The following is a 16,139-nucleotide window of genomic DNA, read 5'->3' as shown; positions in this document are numbered from 1 at the left end:
TCTTGAGCCGGGCTGGCCCCCTCCCTCCAGTGAAGCTATTCAAGAGAGGGGGCGCTGGCTGGCTGGCTGGCTGGCAGGGCTGGCCTCTTGGTGCCCCCTCCCGGGGCGCCTCTCTCTCTCTCTCTCTCTGTTGTGACGTGGGAGGCACGTGACGGGGCGGCCCCCCGTTGCCGTCCGGAGCGCAGAAAAGGCCGCCCCCTTCCGGAGGTCCGTCCAGCTCCGCCTCCGCCGCTGCCCTGGCCCCGCCGCCGGGCTCCAGCCCTTCCATTCATGTCGGAGGGCGGCCGCGGGGAGGGCAGGCGGCGGCGGCGGCGAGGGGGGCGGGCGGCCTGCCGAGGGGGGGCTCCCGTCGGGTGTGCTGCCGGCCTCTGAGGCCCGCCGGCCCCCGGCCATGACGCTCAGCGCCGAGATGTCGGAGGCCGCCTCCGTGGCGCTGGCCGAAGACCCGGACATCGACGTGGTGGGCGAGGGAGACGGCGAAGGGGACGACGAGGAGGACGACGAGGAGGACGAGGACGCGGAGAGCCTCCAGCGGCGCTTCCCCGGGGGCGAGGAGGACGACGAGGAGGACCCGGAGGAGGAGGAGGCCAGGTCCCCCAGGGCGGGCGCGCCAGGCTCCGGCTGCTCGGGCTCGCCCTCTTCTTCTTCTTCGTCTTCGGCGTCTCCGTGCCCGGCGTCGGTGTCGTCGGGGGTGGGCGTGGGCGTGCGCGGGGGCAAGAGCAGCCTGGTGAAGCCGCCCTACTCGTACATCGCGCTGATCACGATGGCCATCCTGCAGAGCGCCAAGAAGCGGCTGACGCTGAGCGAGATCTGCGAGTTCATCAGCGGCCGCTTCCCCTACTACCGGGAGAAGTTCCCCGCCTGGCAGAACTCCATCCGCCACAACCTCTCGCTCAACGACTGCTTCGTCAAGATCCCCCGCGAGCCCGGCAACCCCGGCAAGGGCAACTACTGGACCCTCGACCCGGAGTCCGCCGACATGTTCGACAACGGCTCCTTCCTCCGGCGCAGGAAGCGCTTCAAGCGGCAGCCCCTCCTCCCCCCGCCGCCCCCCGCCGACCTCCTCCTCCGACGCGCCCTCCCCGACGCCCCCGGCGCCGCCGCCGCCTTCCTGCCCGCCGCCCCGCCGCCGCCCCCCTACGCCTACGGGACCCCCTACGCCTGCCCCGCCGCTGCCGCCGCCGCCTTCGGCCTCCCGCTGCAGCCCTACGCGCCCCCCGCGCCTCTCTTCGCCTTCCAGCAGCAGCAGCACCACCAAGCCCGCCGGGGCCCCGCCGCCCTCCTGCCCGCCCCCTCGGACCTCAGCAGGACCGCCGCCGCCGCCGCCCGCTTCGCCTACCCACCCCAGCTGGGCGCCTCGGTGCACAAGAGCAGCGGCCCCCAGGCCCCCGGCCCGGCCCTGGCCCGCTCGCCCTTCTCCATCGAGAGCATCATCGGGCGCAGCCTCAGCCCCGCCGCCGCCGCCGCCACCAGCTGCGCCTCCCAGTCCGCCGCCGCCGTCCTGCCAGTCCTGGCCCGGTCCCTCCTGGCCTCTGCCTCGCCTGCCCCCGCCGCTGCCACCTCTGCCGCCGCCCTGCACCACCACGCCGCAGCCGCCGCCGCCCTGGCCGCCGGAGAGAACTTCGCCGCTCGCATCTCCAACTGCTGAGCGCCTCTGGCCCAAGGTAGGAGCATCCCGCCGGCGCCCCCTTCTCTCCCCTGCTGCTGCTGCTGCTGCGGGCCTTCCGGGGAGCAGGGAGGGAGGCTTTCTCCTGGACAGAGCGGGCGGCATTGCTGGGGGGGGGGGGGGTCCTTACGCTTCCCCCTCCCACCTTCTCAGTCCCTCTATTTATGCGGAGCCATTTCTCTGTGCTGCACGGACAGAAAAGACGCGCGGCGGAAGAGTGGTCCTGGTCGCTTTCCTGTTTTATAAATAAGAAAAGCTTTGGCCCATTCAGAGGCTCCTGGTCTTAGTGCTCCAAAACAGCCACCGCAGAAATAAAAAAGGCCCACCCAGGAATAACGAACGAGGGGAAACCGTCGAACAGAAATGTTTTCAAAGGAGGAACAGCCAAGCGCCCTGCTTTCTGTCGATGTAGTTCTCATGTATTTTTATATACGAAATGATTAACATGTTTACACAGAGAAGAGTCGAGATTATCATTTCTTATTTTAACCTGTGTTTTTTGTAACATAATAGGCTTGGAGGTGCTTTTTTAATTTTGTACTTTATGCATATTCTTTACAAGGAATATTGTTAAGATTTCTGGAAAGTGTTATTGTTACCATTCTTATTTGCAACAACACTTTTTTTTACATATTTTCAAAAATAAAGTCACTACCGTAATTTGCGAGAAAGCAAACGCAGCAACCGGCTTTAGGTCTTTAGCTCTTTCGAGTGCCACCCGGCAGAGGAGGCTGCGGGGGTCTGATGCTGTTTAGGGCTGCGCTGCCAGGCCCCCGCCCCCTCCCCTTCAGTTTCCAGGACTTGTAATATTTGGCGGTAGGGATCGCGTTGGTTCCTGGGGAGATGGAGACTATTGTCGAAAAGCAGCACCGCAAAATGCTCCCCGACCCCCCCCCCCCAGACTAGGCCGGCAGACTTGCCCACAGTCTAGCACAAGTGCAGGAACTACATTTAAGCCCGTTTGGTCCCCCTCGGAAGCCACTCCCTCTTCTTCGCCATGGGATCTCCCTAAGTGGCTCAGGATCGCGGCCATCTTGAAACTCCGCGTGGCCTCCGGGGCCCTCGCCGCCGAGCTCCTGGTGACGCCCACGGGCCTCAGTCTTTCACTCTCCTTCACCTTCTCCAGCACTCGCGTGGAGGGCATAAGAACTTTAATGCTATGTCCCTCGATGGAAGTATTATTCTCAAGCCTTTGCCATTTTTTTAAAAAAAAAAACACCATTAAAACACAGGAAGGACTAACCAAAGAAGACCGGTGATGACCATTTCAAGTTTCTACAAGCCGCGATGTTTTATAAAAATAACGGTTTTTTGTATCGGAATCAAATAAATTTAGAGTATTTTGAGAATTTTGAAGTGTGCTTTAGATTGAAACTGCATCATACTTGCCTATGAATTCCTTTTGGGAAGGGGAGTGTTCGTGTCTTCCAGCTTTTTAAGGCAGGTAACGCTGTCCTTCCACGTGTTCACGCTCGGCCTAGGCACAAGACCAATGAGCACGCAAGCATGATCGTTCACTGCAATAGGAGGTTACATTAAAATGCAGAGTAGTATTAAATGTTACTTTTCAATATTTCAAAAAGGGGGTCGAAAACTTTGAGACTGTTTGTTACTTTTGAATTACTGAAACAGAAAGAGAAAGAGATCTGAAACATTATATATATAACGCCTCAGATATATATATGTATATCTCACATACCATATCTATCTATCTCATACACAAAAGTAGCTGGTGTTTGAGTAGAATGCTCCGAATCTACCAAACATTAAGTCCGAAGTCAGCCCAGCTCCAATAACGCCATTGTTTTCATTACAATTTGTTAGCGAGTGAGGTGATCATTCCCTCCACTCCCAAAATTGTAGAGGTTTCCTCAAAGGACAGAGTTCTTAAAAAGTGTCATAGGATTTTATTAATTCGCAGACTTCGCCCCTCTGAAATCTGTGAGCGGCCTGCACGTGGGCGAGAGGGAGTCATTTGCGTCTAGGAATGCAAAGCCGCAAAGACGCTTTGAATGTGCGAGGTGGTGATCTGCCCGCTAAACCTGAAGGAGAAAGAAGGTTTTGCGAGGTCCTGCGAGATCTGAGCCTCCTGCTCCCGCCGTCTCCCGGGGGCCTCCCGGGGGGCTCTTGCCCTCGGTGCGCGTACAAGCGAGGAGGCCGGGTCAAGGGCGAGCTTTACCGCCGGGCTGTGTGGGCCAGGGGCAGGGGCAGGGGCAGCGCCGCTTTCCTTCTGCTGCTGCTGCTGAGCAGGAGCGAATGAGCCGGGCCTCGCATCTGGCTGCTGAGAACCCTGAAGCCCCGACTGCGACGCCCACGGAGGGCGCTTTCCCCACAACATCTCGCCGCCGAGACCTTGCAAGCCAGGAAGGCAGGAAGGCAGGAAGCGGCCCTGGGGCCTCTGCAGGCCTCTGAGGCCAGTTTCTGAGCGACGCTGAGGGGGGGGCCGGGGGGGGCTTTGGGCCTTGGAGGGGAAAGGGCAGGGACTCCGGAGGACTTGGCCGAAGGAGGCAGACCGCTGTGCTGCTCATGCCCCACTAAATGGCGAGGTTTGCAGCCGGCTTTTTGCTATTCTTACCCAGTCGCAGGCCCCGTGCAGCTCCGCGCTGGAGGCGCTTTAGGCGGAAGCAGCCGGCCTTCCCTTCAGTGCGGCGCGCCTTCCGCACAAGTCGGTGAGTGGCGCTGCCTGGGGTCCAGTGGGGCGGGAGTGGCGCCCGGCGGCGCTGCGGGTTGTCGGGGCCAAAGCCTCTGCGAAAGGCCGGGGGGCACCCCGGAAGGCGCTCTGGCTGGCTGGACTGAGGGCCGCCTTGCGTTGCTGCTGCCGAGAGCGTGGCCCGGGCAAGACGGGGGGCGGGGGGGGAGTGGCCGGCCGGCTGGCTCCGTCCAGGGCTGGTGCGGGGGCCCAAGAGTGGCCCGGGGGGGGGAGAGTTGGCCCTGGGCCTGGGAGCTGAGAGGAGGAGGAGGCGGCCTCCCTGGGGCCGGGCGAGGGTGGGGGAGAAAAGGTGAGCCGGCGAGGCTCTGCTTGGGCCGGGGAGCCGGACCCTCCTCCTGCTGCCGGCGGTTCCCCCCCCCCCCCCGGCCGGCCTGCGTGGAAGCAGCAGCAGCAGCAGCAGGAAGGACCATGGCGGGACAGCTCGGGGGCCCTTCTGGGTCCGAGCAGGTGCTGCGGGAACAAAGGGCTGCCGGGCGGCCTTTGATGGGGCTGGGGAGGAGCGGGATGAAGAGGGGCTCCCCACCGGCATGCAAATGGAATTGGGGTCTCCCTCGCTGGGCTTTGAGGCTCTTGGCAGAGATCAAGCCCTGAAAGACCAGCCGGGGGGACGGCCTCCGACGGCCCCGCCGCCACCACCTCCTCTTCTCCCCCAGCAATTCCAAAGTGTGGGTTCATTCAGCCGTCCCTTTTCTCTCCTCCTCCTTTCCCCCCAGGCAGGCCGGAGAGCCGAATGGGCCGGGCAGAACTGGGAGGGAAGGGCCCGTCTGGGGGGGGGGGAGCGAATGTTTCCCCCGGTGCCCCCAGCAGGGACCACACAAAAAGCCGCCTCTGCGTTTACGGGGCTATTATGTCGCGTTGTAATCGAGGGCTGGACTTAACCAAATGTTATCTGTTGGGGACTTAATGAAGCCCTGATGTATTCAGCCAGGCTTCGGCAAATGCCACACACGGTGTCCCGCCTTAACAGGGCTGCTCTCTGTGTCTTTGATTCATTCATTTGGAGTTAGGATGTTGCCCTTGTATCCCTCCCTCCCTCTCCCCCCAATTCTTTAACCCCTTTTTCTCCGAGGAGTCGGTCTCTTTCCCTTTTGTTCCAGCTCAGGCCACAACCAAGTCAAAGAGCCGCGTCATGTGCCGAGTCGCCGACCTCCGCGGCTTTTCCCAGGGGCCTGAAGGAAGCTCGAGGGGACGCGCGCTTGGCTGGGACCGGAAAAGCTGACCACCACCCCCCCCCCCGCCCCCAGCCTCTCTCTGGCACCCAGCGATATAGAAGTCCCGGCTGGGGCTGCGCGCTTCTTCTAGTGTCGCTCAGATCCATTAAGAACTGGCGAGCCGCTTTCTAGCTCGGATGTTCAGGGTGGAGAAGGACAGATGAACACGAGTCGGATGCACGTCAAGCGGCTCCCTTGAGAAAGGCCTTCAGCAGAGCGTTCCAGAACCAAGCGACAACAGTAGCCCACGAGGAAGCCTCCTTCTGGCCGCTGCGGGTGCCTTGCCCTCCTCCGGAGACTCTTGTGCCTTTGGGGGGCTTCACGAATCCGCAGCTGCTGCTGAGGCTGTTGGGACTTCTGGGGCCCGCAGCAGCGCCCACCCGCTTCCCAGTTGCTCCTCCGGCTGACCAACGAAGCTGTCCTTCATAGCAGCTGCTCGCGCTCCTTCCGTCGTGCTGCAAAGATTCTGGAGCCCCGCCTTCAGGCCGCCGGGTCGCCTGCAAAGACGCCCCTGACCCGCCCGACTTCTCCGAGCCCCGCCCGCCCCACCGCTCCCGGTAAGTCCCCCCCCTCGCCCCATCCAAAGGTCTTCTGCGACAGGAAGGAAATTGGGGTCTTTCCGGTCCCGGTGTTCTTCCTGGAGGGGTCCCGCAGGGCTCTCTCTCCCAGTTGACAACATGTCCTCTCTGGTGGGTGGGTCTGCTGGTTTCCAAAGGAGACACGCACGTTGTTTCGCTGCCCGCCCAGACCAGTTGGTGCGAAGGGTCCCTGTGTCCCCCCTCCCCCCCTCGGCTTCTTCGGCAGCCCCAGTTGCTGCGGTGGGGAGCGTCTTGTTCTCCTGTGGCCGGGCTGTGGAAGCCAGCTCCGGGCTGCCTGAACCCGAGGCACCAAGGCTCCCTTTGGGTTTGTTGGATGCTCCTTTGTGGCTGCTGAGGAAGCCCGGGGGGGACTGCGGATGCTCCCGGGAGGGAACTCCTGCTTTGGGGCGGCCTTTCAGATGGCCGGATCGCAGGCTTAAGGCAGCAGCCAGAAGGGGAGTTCCGGGGGGGCGGGGATGTGGTCGGTTATCTTCCAACAACGGAACCCCATGGACGTTTCTGACACACACCCGCACTCACAGCCCTCTTAATGAAAGAAGTTTGCCACAAGGTAGCGGAGGCGGCTGTTCCGCAACTCGCAGAATGGGAGCCAGGCAAGGATGGCGCTTGGTCTGACTACAGAAGGAGTCAAGGGGCACCTTTAAGACCAACAGCGTTTTATTCAGAATGTAAGCTTACGCTCTAAATAAACTTCGTTGGTCTTAAAGGTGCCCCTTGGCTCCTACTTTGTTCTACTGTTTCAGCCCAACAAGGGCTGCCCTCTTGGATCTCTCTGCTTGGTCTGGCTGTCCTGCTTCCAGGCTGCGGGGGGGGGTGGTGGAGGTGGAGGGCGCAGTGAATCCGGGGTAGGTGGGACTTTTCGTGTTCCTGTGCAGATGCTGACGCCATGTCGAGGGTCAGCCCGCGGTGCCGCGCCTTCTTCTCCTCCATCATGTGCATGTTTTGGAAACGAGCCCCCATGGGATTGTAGTGGGATGCCTATCCGTTTATTTAGAAAAAGAAGCATAGGCCCATTCCCCAGAGAGCTGTTCTGACGACTCACAAAGGGACTCAAAGGAGAGAAAACCGTTGTCACAACTGGCCTCGGGGTGTGTTTGTGGGGGGGGGGGGGGCGCTCAAGTCCCTTCGGACTTTTGGCGGCCCTCGAAGGAGCGGACGTCTCCCAAGAGGTCCTCTGGCCGCCCTCCCGCCTTGCTTTGGCCTTGCCACGTGAGGGCCGCGAAGCCCAGCCCTGCTGCTCGCGAGGAATCCAGGCGGCTCCACAAGCCCGAGGCGAAAGCAGGCAGAGGGCGGCGTGGAAGGACGGGGCTGGGTGGCGCCGGGCAAGAACCCGAGCCGCTGCCGCCGCCGCTTGGCCAGTGCTTGCTTGCTGCCTTCCTGCTGCCGCTGGGCCTCGCCCGGCTGTGCTGCGGCCCCCCTCCCCGGCACCCGCCCAGGGCACTGCAGGCTGCTCTCGATTCGGGGCGGCGGGCGGCTGCCTCGGTGGGGCCGGGCGGTGCGTGAGGAGGAGCCCTGGCCCGCTGGCCTGGCCCGCCAAGGCCGGGTGACGGAGAGGCGAGGCGAGGCGAGGCAGGCTCCACGTGTCTGGCCTTTGTTCGCCATTCCTTCTGCTCGGTTGCCTCCCGCGCCGCCCGCTCTTCTCCGGGGCGTCTCGGCGGAGCCAGGCTGGGCCGCCGGCACGCCCGCCTTCGGGCACTTTGGGGGGAGGATTCATGACCCCCTCCCCCCAAAAAGGACTGAAGGAGCAGACCGGGCCCGAATCACTCCAGTGGCTGGAAAGCAGAAGCCCTCCGTCCCAGCTGAATTCCCTGGGCCTCCTTCCCTCCCTGGAAAGCGCGCCCAGATGGCAGCCTCGGTCCCCAGCAGAGGGGCAGGCAAGCCAAGGCGCCCCCGGACTGCATGGCGGTCAAGGCGAGGAAGCTGAAGCCCCCCCCCCCCGCCCAGCTCCTGCACTTCAAAGGCTCCGCCGCGCACTCCCCCCTCCCTCCCGAACTGGGCCAAGTGCCCGCCTGAGCGCCCGCACCAGACTTCCCTCCTGAACACGTCGAGATTCCAGTTAAAGCCCTTCTGGGGCGGTTTCCTTACTTGAAAGGAATCCCTGCGGTTCCAGCGATCATCTCAGAAGACAACCCGCTGGATTCCACCCACCTAATCCAGCCTGTCTTTCCACCACCAGCGGTCCATCTGGAAATCCCCAAGACAAGCCAGGGCTGCTGGACACCCCCTAGACTTTCAAGAGCACCAGGAGTGGGCCTGGAGTCACATCCAGGAGCCCCCCCCCCCCCCCGTGCACCGAGCTTCCACTCTGACGGCACCACCATAGACTTAGAGCCAAACATCCCGAGGCGCCGCGGTGTGTTTCCTTATCCGTTCCTTTATTTACAACTGGCAGGTTCTTTGCCTCTCGGGTAGGGTCGCCAGTTGCCTGGAGAAAAACGTCCTATGTCAGAGGCTTAATGCGTGCAACGGTTTGCGGCAGCCTTTCAGGGCCTGGCGGAAATAATCACTACCCCCACATCCCGCTTAGCTTCTGTTTAAGGGACAAGCATTTTTTCCAGGCAGCTGGCAACGTAGGACACAACAAATGGACCTTTCCGTTTAACCAGCTACCCATCACCATCCCAGCAGCTTCTTTCCTGGGAAGTCTCGGCAAGGCCCAAGAGCTGCTGTAACTTTTAAGTCTTTTAAGATTCAGGAAATATCTTTGACCTTGACTGGAACAATCGGAGATATAATGCTTTCCAAGCACAATGGCCCGTGGGGCGGCTGCCGTCCTCCCCAAGCGGCCCTCTTCGGTCTTCCGATCTGGTGTTCCCTGATGGAGTAGTTTGGAGGAGCGGCCTCTAATCTAGAGAAGCGGGTTCGATTCCCTGTTCCTGCTGGGTGCCCTTGGGCCAGCCCCATTTCCCTCAGCGCTCGCTCAGCCCCTCCCACCTCACAAGGTGCCTGTTGCGGGGAGAGGAAGGGAAGGAGGTTGGAAGCGGCCAGAAACTCCTTAACCCCTGGCTTAGGGTAGAGAAAAACGGGGTTTAAAAACCTACTCTTCCGACGTTTTCACACATGCTAAATAATGCAGTTTCTATCCACTTCAGCTATCTGTGGATTTTGTCATTTCACACAATAAAATCCAGTTGTAAAGTAGATTCAAAGTGGATTGACGGTGCATTAGTTCCTGTGTGTGTGAGAGAGAAAGTGCCGATTCTTCTCCTTCCCTGAGATTAGGCTGCCATCCTTCACTCGCTGGTATTCTGATCCTAACCACTCGGGCAGACGCCTTCTTCCAAGGTGGAAGCGAATTGCGCTGGACTCCTTGCTGCCGTTTCGGCTTTCCGGGAATTTTTTCCCCCAGTCAGGTGGTTGCAGTCACATGTGGCCTAAGAGCAGGCGGCTGTGGGTGAAGGGCGCAGTCCTCTGGTTCCAGCTGTTCCCTTTGGAGTCGAGGGACTCTCCCGAGAGACGGGGCAGTGCGGATTGTGTGTGCCGGAGCGCAGGCTGGACAGATGGGGAGGGGGGAGGCCTGCTGGTGCCAGCTGCATCCTTTTTGAAAGAAGGAGGGACCACTTAGCAGCACCTTCTGCTGGGCAATAAACACCGCGAGGCTCTGCTGGAAAGGCAGAGGGGTTGGCGGGGGTGTCAGGGATGCCTTGGGGCATCTAGGCGAAGGAGGCCCTTGGTCGGGAGAGGCCTTCTTAGGCGTGAGTCTGAGCGCCTTCTCGCCAGGCCTCCGATCTTTGTCCTCCAGAAAATGCTGGTCATTCACACCCAGAAAAATTTCGCGCAGAGCCATCCTAAACTTACTTTTTGGTGTGTCCAGGACTAAGGCGGCGCTTTTGTAACAGAGTAATTTCAAATTGCCTTCACTCTCGGTCCACTTTGGCTAGATCAGCGTGAGGAACGCCAGCGACCTGGATTCAGGTGGAAGACTCGGCCCCTGGAATCACTGACCTCGTCCTCCTCTCCGCGGCTTCTCCACACCAGAGTTGCGCGGCAGCCGGGCTTCTTCACTTCACCACAGACCATCTCCAAAGCGGTTTGGAAAAGCGAGGGGAAGAAAGCTTGAAGGCAAACCCGGAGAGCCGCGCCCGGCAAAGAAGCCCAGCGGCTCCGGAAGTCCGGGCTCGGGAAGCTCTCGCAAACTCCTGGAATGCGGCGGGCAGCCCTGGGCGAGGTCAGTTGTTTCGGCGGCAGGCCTCGGGCTTGCTCTGCTTCTTCTTCTGGCTGGACAGGCGACTTCTACTAAAGCTCCGGAGGAGTCGCCAGCGCAGTCCAACCCTGGGCGGGCCGCAGGCAGCGAGACCTTTTCTCCTCCGCTTCCAGCTGGGACGAAGCCCACCGAGCCCTGTAGACTCCTCGGCCCCATCGACCTCAGCGGAAGAAGAAGGAAGCCCGCACCGGCCCCTCCCCGACATCTGCAGGACGTGCTGCAACCGGATCCCAGCAATATTTCTACACGAAAGTCCTACTGAGGTCGTGGCGGGAGGCGGGCGGGAGGGGGCCGAGAGGCTGGGAAAGTGCGCTGGCCTCTCTTCCCTTTAGCTTCCGCCGATCATTCATGGCCCACACGGGCCTTCAAGGAGTACGGCTTTCTTTGGCTCCTCCGGAGGAGACTGGGCTTCAGGACTTGCTTGTCCTCCTGCCTCAGGGAAAGGTCACTTTTAGGAGACCACTGCCTAATAGCAGAAAATGAGCAACAAGAACGACTAAGGTCCCAGTGCATTTCAGGGTTCTCCTAGGTAGTCCTTGATCATCAGGTTTTTTGTTACCGCTAAATGTAAAAATCCTCCTTTTAAAAAAAATGAAGAAAAGTACTTTTAAACTGGCAGACCGACTTGCCTTCACTCGGTTATGTTGTCCTTTACCCCTCTTTCAGGTTAGTAACGGAAGTGGATTTTTTAAAAAAATCTCTTGTTGCACAAGAGCAAAGCGTTCAGCAGCAGGGCCCTTGATGTTTCGCCTCTCTTGGAAACGCTTGCCAAGCCCATTAGCAGCTCAACCCTTTGCAAAATGAACAGCCAACGTCATGAGCCAACTAAATTCCTTGCTCTCTGTTTTTGGAAGGAAAAAGAACATCCCGTCAGCCTTCTTGTCTGAAGTCCTTCAGAGTCAGGAGAACATTGTCCATCGCCAGACAAACCTTCAACTCGGCGCATTGGCGCAGTCTGTGGCTTAAATTCAAGTCCTCCATTTCTCCCGGGGTAGTTGAAAGTCGCCAAGTAAGTATATGTGGCCAGCGATTAAGAGGCTTCAGCCATGGCCCCGGAGCCCTGAATTTGGCATGGTCGCCAATGGCAGGTGGGGATCCATCATCCACTACTGTTAGAGCCGGCCCATGGGAGCCCATTCACGGTCCTTCCAGCGAAGTCCTCGGGTGAGCCTGCGCCGCCAATCCCCGCGTCGGCACACAAGGCAGCGCCCGGTTTCAGATGACGCTGCTTCAAGCGGCTGAGCTGGAAGGGCCCCGGGCCGATTAGATGGCTCTTGACCTTGGGCAACTCAACAGCCTCATCTCGCTGCTTGAAGCTGCGCGTCGCGGAGCTGCAGCCGCCGCCTCTGGGTTTCAATTGCCCCTTGGCACTCGGAGCCGGCTAACCTTAACGGGCCCTCCCAAGAAGGGCGCCCCCCCCTCCGGAACTGCGGCTGGTCCTTTAGGAGCCAGAGAAATGGGGTCCCAAAGGGGGAAGGGAAGGGGGCTGTGGGCGCCGGGCAGAGCATCTGCTTGGCATGCAGAAAGCCCCGGGTTCAGTCCCCGCGCGGCATCTCTTGCCGAAAGGAAGAATGAGCCAGGCGGCCTTTCAGAGGTTCATCGCAGCACCGCGGGCAGCCGACGCTTCCAGTTGGGCTCGATCTTCAATGAATTGCACTTAATTCAAAGTGGTGTACTTGATTAGCACTGGATAAGAAAACCAGGACATCGTGCAAGTCAATACATTTGCCATATAACAGTCGAAGATAGATTTTGATTTTTAAAACACCCTCCTAAAGATTCTGCTTTACTTAGGGGAAAGCGCCGCTAACCGTCCGATGGTTTGTTTTTTCCGCAGCAGCAGCCGAGCGACCCAACTACCCCCACGGTCCAGTTGCCAGAATGAAGTGACCGGGGCGGACCCAACGTTGTCTGAGTTTAGGAGCGCCAGTGTGAGGCCTTTTCTCCGCTTCCTTCGCGGTTTCCTCCCGCAGTCAAGCACAAATGAGCTCTTCCACTCGGACATTTTGGACAGAAAATCGCAGTGTTGTTGTTGCCAGCGGGGGCTGGAAAAATCGCCAGACTGAAGCGGCCTAGACAGGAAGCCAGCGTGGGTTCCTTCAGCCTACCTCCCCACAGCCCATTCCGGTTTAGTTCAACGTCGGTGGCACCCCCATACGCCCCCGGGTCCGCTCATCCTCACAAGCGCCTGGGCAGATGGACGTCTTCCTTTAGGACTGGGCTTCAAGGGTGTTTTTTCCGCGGGTCACGCCGATACCTCTCTGGCTGGCCTAGAAGACCCTGCCCGGGAGGAGCTGCTGGTTTGTAAGTCTGACTCTTGAGTGCAAAGACACGAAGTTGCGTTTTGCAGTCTCCGCGCTGGCAAAGACCCATCTGAAGGGAAGACTGAGACAGCAACGCTCCCCCCCCCCAAAGTGTGTGTGTGTGTGTTTCATCCCCATTTCATATTTTCATGGGAAGGGGAAGGAACTTGTTACAGGTTATATAGCCCGCCCCTGCTTTGGAAATAGACAGGGACCCCCTCGAGGACATTTCCAAGCGGATGGTATGGCCCGGTGCCTATTCCAGGCTCAGCCGCCTTCGTGAGGCACTCCGAGGTCTGCTGGGAAGCAGCCAGGCGGTGTGGCCCAGCGGTGGGCTCCGTCGGGGAAGGGAAGGTGAGCGGGCTCGCCCAGGCCTTTGAAGAGAGCAGCGGGGAGTGGGGGGGGGGGGGAGGCAGAGGAATCGGCGGCCTGAGGCGCTCCTACCGGCGAAGTCTGGCTCCTCGGGCTGCAAGAGCTGCGCCCTCCTATGGAAACCGTGGAGGAGAAGGCGAAGGATTAGTCACATTCCACTCCGGATCATCCCCTCCCCCCCCACACACATCTCGCGGCAGCCTTTCGCAGCAGCCATTGATCCTTTCCAAGGCCACAACTAATGTCCAGAGAAAGGGGGCTTTGGGCCCAGGCCTGTAGCTGCAGGGGAGCCTCCAGTCAGGAGCCCCTAACCTTTCCTCCCTCCCCCCCGCCACCACCACAGGGGTGAAAACTGAGAGGCTGGGGACTGCCCCCTCACCCCTCATGGGAGGGGTACCCGGCAGCAGCCACTGCTCCTCTCAGCCCTTCCAGTGGCTGCTCTTGGGTATCTCTCCTGTGCAATTTAAATCATGGGGGAGGGAGGGGGCGGCCCCCAGCTTTCACCCCTGTGGCCCCTGAAGTGGTGGGGGGGCCCTGAGGCAGGGCAGCGGCCAAGAGAGGGGAGTCATTAAATGCCCCTGACTTTTTTACATGCCCCCCCAACTTCTGCATTCCTGGCTACGGGCCTGTTTGGGCCGTTTGCCTTTTTTGGCCTCCGAGACCCTCGCGCAGCTTTTGCCACAACCGCCCCCCCCCCCGGACATAGGAAGGGCCTCCTTCCTTCCTTCCTTCCTTCCTTCCTTCCTTCCTTCCTTCCTTCCTTCCTTCCTTCCTTCCTTCCTTCCTTCCTTCCTTCCGGATTGGGCTGGGGGGAGGGGCGTGGCGTTTTGTGTTAGCGGCGGCGGGAAACGGGGAAGAGGGGAACTGCTGGAGCGCCGCCCCGGCAGGGTTGCCTTCGCTGTCCATCCCGCAGACTGGCCGCCACTTGCTCCCCGGAAGCAGCTCTGGTAGCTTCAGGTCTTCTCCAGTGAGGCAGAGCGCAAAGCACAGGCGGCCAGTCAGGCCCCGGGAAGCACTCAGGCTCGACAGGCTCACGCTGGAAAACTGACCTTTGAATTGCGAGCTGCTCAGCCTGTTGCATCGACCAACTCCTGCGTGGAAAGCAACCCGGGACAGAAGGGTCGGTCCAGCTGCACCAGGGGGCCCAGCTGAGGTTCATCCATCCCGCCCAGGAGGACTGTCGCATCGCTCTTCTGCTTCGCGGGAGATTTTGTTTTCAAATAAAGCGTGCTATGCAGCCCCATCTTGTACCCTTTCCCCCCTCGGGATTCAGTGAGGGGCCCGGCGCTGTCTTCGGATGCGATGCTGCCCTTGTGTCCCATTATGGGGAACAGAGAGACAGATGGGACTCTGTCTGGGGCACGTGATGCTCTGTATTCTTGGCGCTTGGGGGGCAACAGTGGGAGGGCTTCTGGTGTCCTGGCCCCACTGGTGGACCTCCTGAGGGCACCTGGGTTTTTTGGCCACTGTGTGACACAGAGTGTTGGACTGGATGGGCCACTCTCTCTCTCTCTCTCTCTGATTCCCACGACCTTGTGGCAGAATTCGAAAGGTGCCCACAGGCTGGAAAAGGTCGGGGTCACTTGGCTACAAAGGAGCATCTGGAACCCCAACCCCAGTCCTAAAGAATTTCTCTTGGACGTAAATCCTATCGCGTCTGACTTCCAAGTAACATTCCGATCCATTAGATGCAGGTTCCACCAACTGGAATGGGACCCTCCCTGTTGCAAGGAGCGCTGCGATTGTACTTCGAGCCAAACAGCCCAAGCTGCCGTCCGTTTCCTGGGCAAGTAACTTCCATTGATGTCTGGAGGACCGACAAGCCATAAATGTGCTGAGGAACAGTCTGCGCGGGATTCTGCTTGGAAATAAATGGCTCAGTCAGGATAGATCCTTCCAAGCAGTGTTAAGGGGCTGCGGGTACCAGCAGTGCCCGTACGGAAGTTGCAAAGACCAGGCTGAGAACTTCAGTAAGTGAAACAGTTGCAAAGAAAGAGCCTATTTGAACCTAAACCGATGGGATCCGGATGGCGGTCCCTTAGATCCATTCACTCCCTCCTCTTTGCCCGGCGGGGAGGGGGGCTCTTCGGAGCGCTGAGGAGGAGGGAGGGGGCAGGCTGGCCCCCCAGGCCCCGGGCTCGCCGAGGGAGGAAGTCAAGCAGAGCCCAGGAGTCCCCCCCCCAGGCAGGATGGAGGGCTGGGGGAAGACGCCCCCTCTTGGCGCTTCTGCGCTCCGCCTCTGGGCTCCTTTAGCTGGCGGCGGGTTCCGCCCTGTCCTCCGGAGGCGTTTTGCGGGTCCAGCCCTACCCCCTTCCTTGGCCCACCTGCGCACCCGAGCCCAGCCCCCCAGAGTCTCTCTCCCGCGCCTCTGGCTTCCGGCTCTGGACTGGGCCTGCCGGGGCAGCAGCGCCGACAGCAACTTCGTGGCCGGCCCGGGGAGCTGGAGGAAGGGCGCAGCCCGCCGGGGGCACTTCCGGGGCCAGGGGGGCGGCAGAAGGGGGCAACGCCCACCCCCAGAAAGGGCTGCTGGTTGAGGGGGCGCCACCTCCCAAGTAGGGTGCTGTCAGTCAGACTTCCTTGGGGAAAACCCCCGGCCTCTGTCTGGACGCGGCAGTATTATCCCGTTCCCTAGATTCAAAACATTCTGTGCCGCCTTCCCAGTTCCCACCCGCCCACCAGGGGGGTCCCCCAGGCAGCGGACAGGAAAGCAGCTGAACATTACAAACAGCATTTCAGATTAGAATACAATTCAGGGAATAGGCGGTCACGGACAGCCCCAAAAACAGGGAGCAAGAGGAGGGGGAGCAATACCGTCGGGGGGGGGGGGGGAGGTTGACCAAAGAAGAAGAAGAAGAAATTGGATTTATATCCCGCCCTCCACTCCGAAGAGTCTCAGAGCGGCTCACAGTCTCCTTTACCTTCCTCCCCCACAACAGACACCCTGTGAGGTGGGTGGGGCTGGAGAGGGCTCTCACAGCAGCTGCCCTTTCAAGGACAACCTCTGCCAGAGCTATGGCTGACCCAAGGCCATTCCAGCAGCTGCAAGTGGAGGAGTGGGGAATCAAACCCGGTTC

The 16,139-nt window shown here is 60.3% G+C and overlaps 1 protein-coding gene across 1 annotated transcript; it reads left to right on the top strand.

The window, feature by feature from the left end:
• The first annotated feature begins 382 nt into the window (after positions 1-382).
• On the top strand, positions 383-1,648 carry FOXD1 (forkhead box D1). Its single transcript, XM_060236432.1, has one exon. The coding sequence runs from the start codon at positions 392-394 to the stop codon at positions 1,646-1,648; it is 1,257 nt and encodes a 418-aa protein (XP_060092415.1). The 5' UTR covers positions 383-391.
• Positions 1,649-16,139: the final 14,491 nt, after the last annotated feature.

Source organism: Heteronotia binoei, chromosome 4 (genome assembly GCF_032191835.1).
Source record: "Heteronotia binoei isolate CCM8104 ecotype False Entrance Well chromosome 4, APGP_CSIRO_Hbin_v1, whole genome shotgun sequence".
In the NCBI taxonomy this organism is placed as follows: Eukaryota; Metazoa; Chordata; class Lepidosauria; order Squamata; family Gekkonidae; genus Heteronotia; species Heteronotia binoei.
Note: the sequence above shows the minus strand (reverse complement) of the source record. Positions and strands in the feature narration are given on the sequence as shown.

What these genes read in the sequence shown, in the direction of transcription:
- FOXD1 (XM_060236432.1), top strand. Translation starts at nt 392, where the DNA reads ATGACGCTCAGCGCCGAGATGTCGGAGGCCGCCTCCGTGGCGCTGGCC.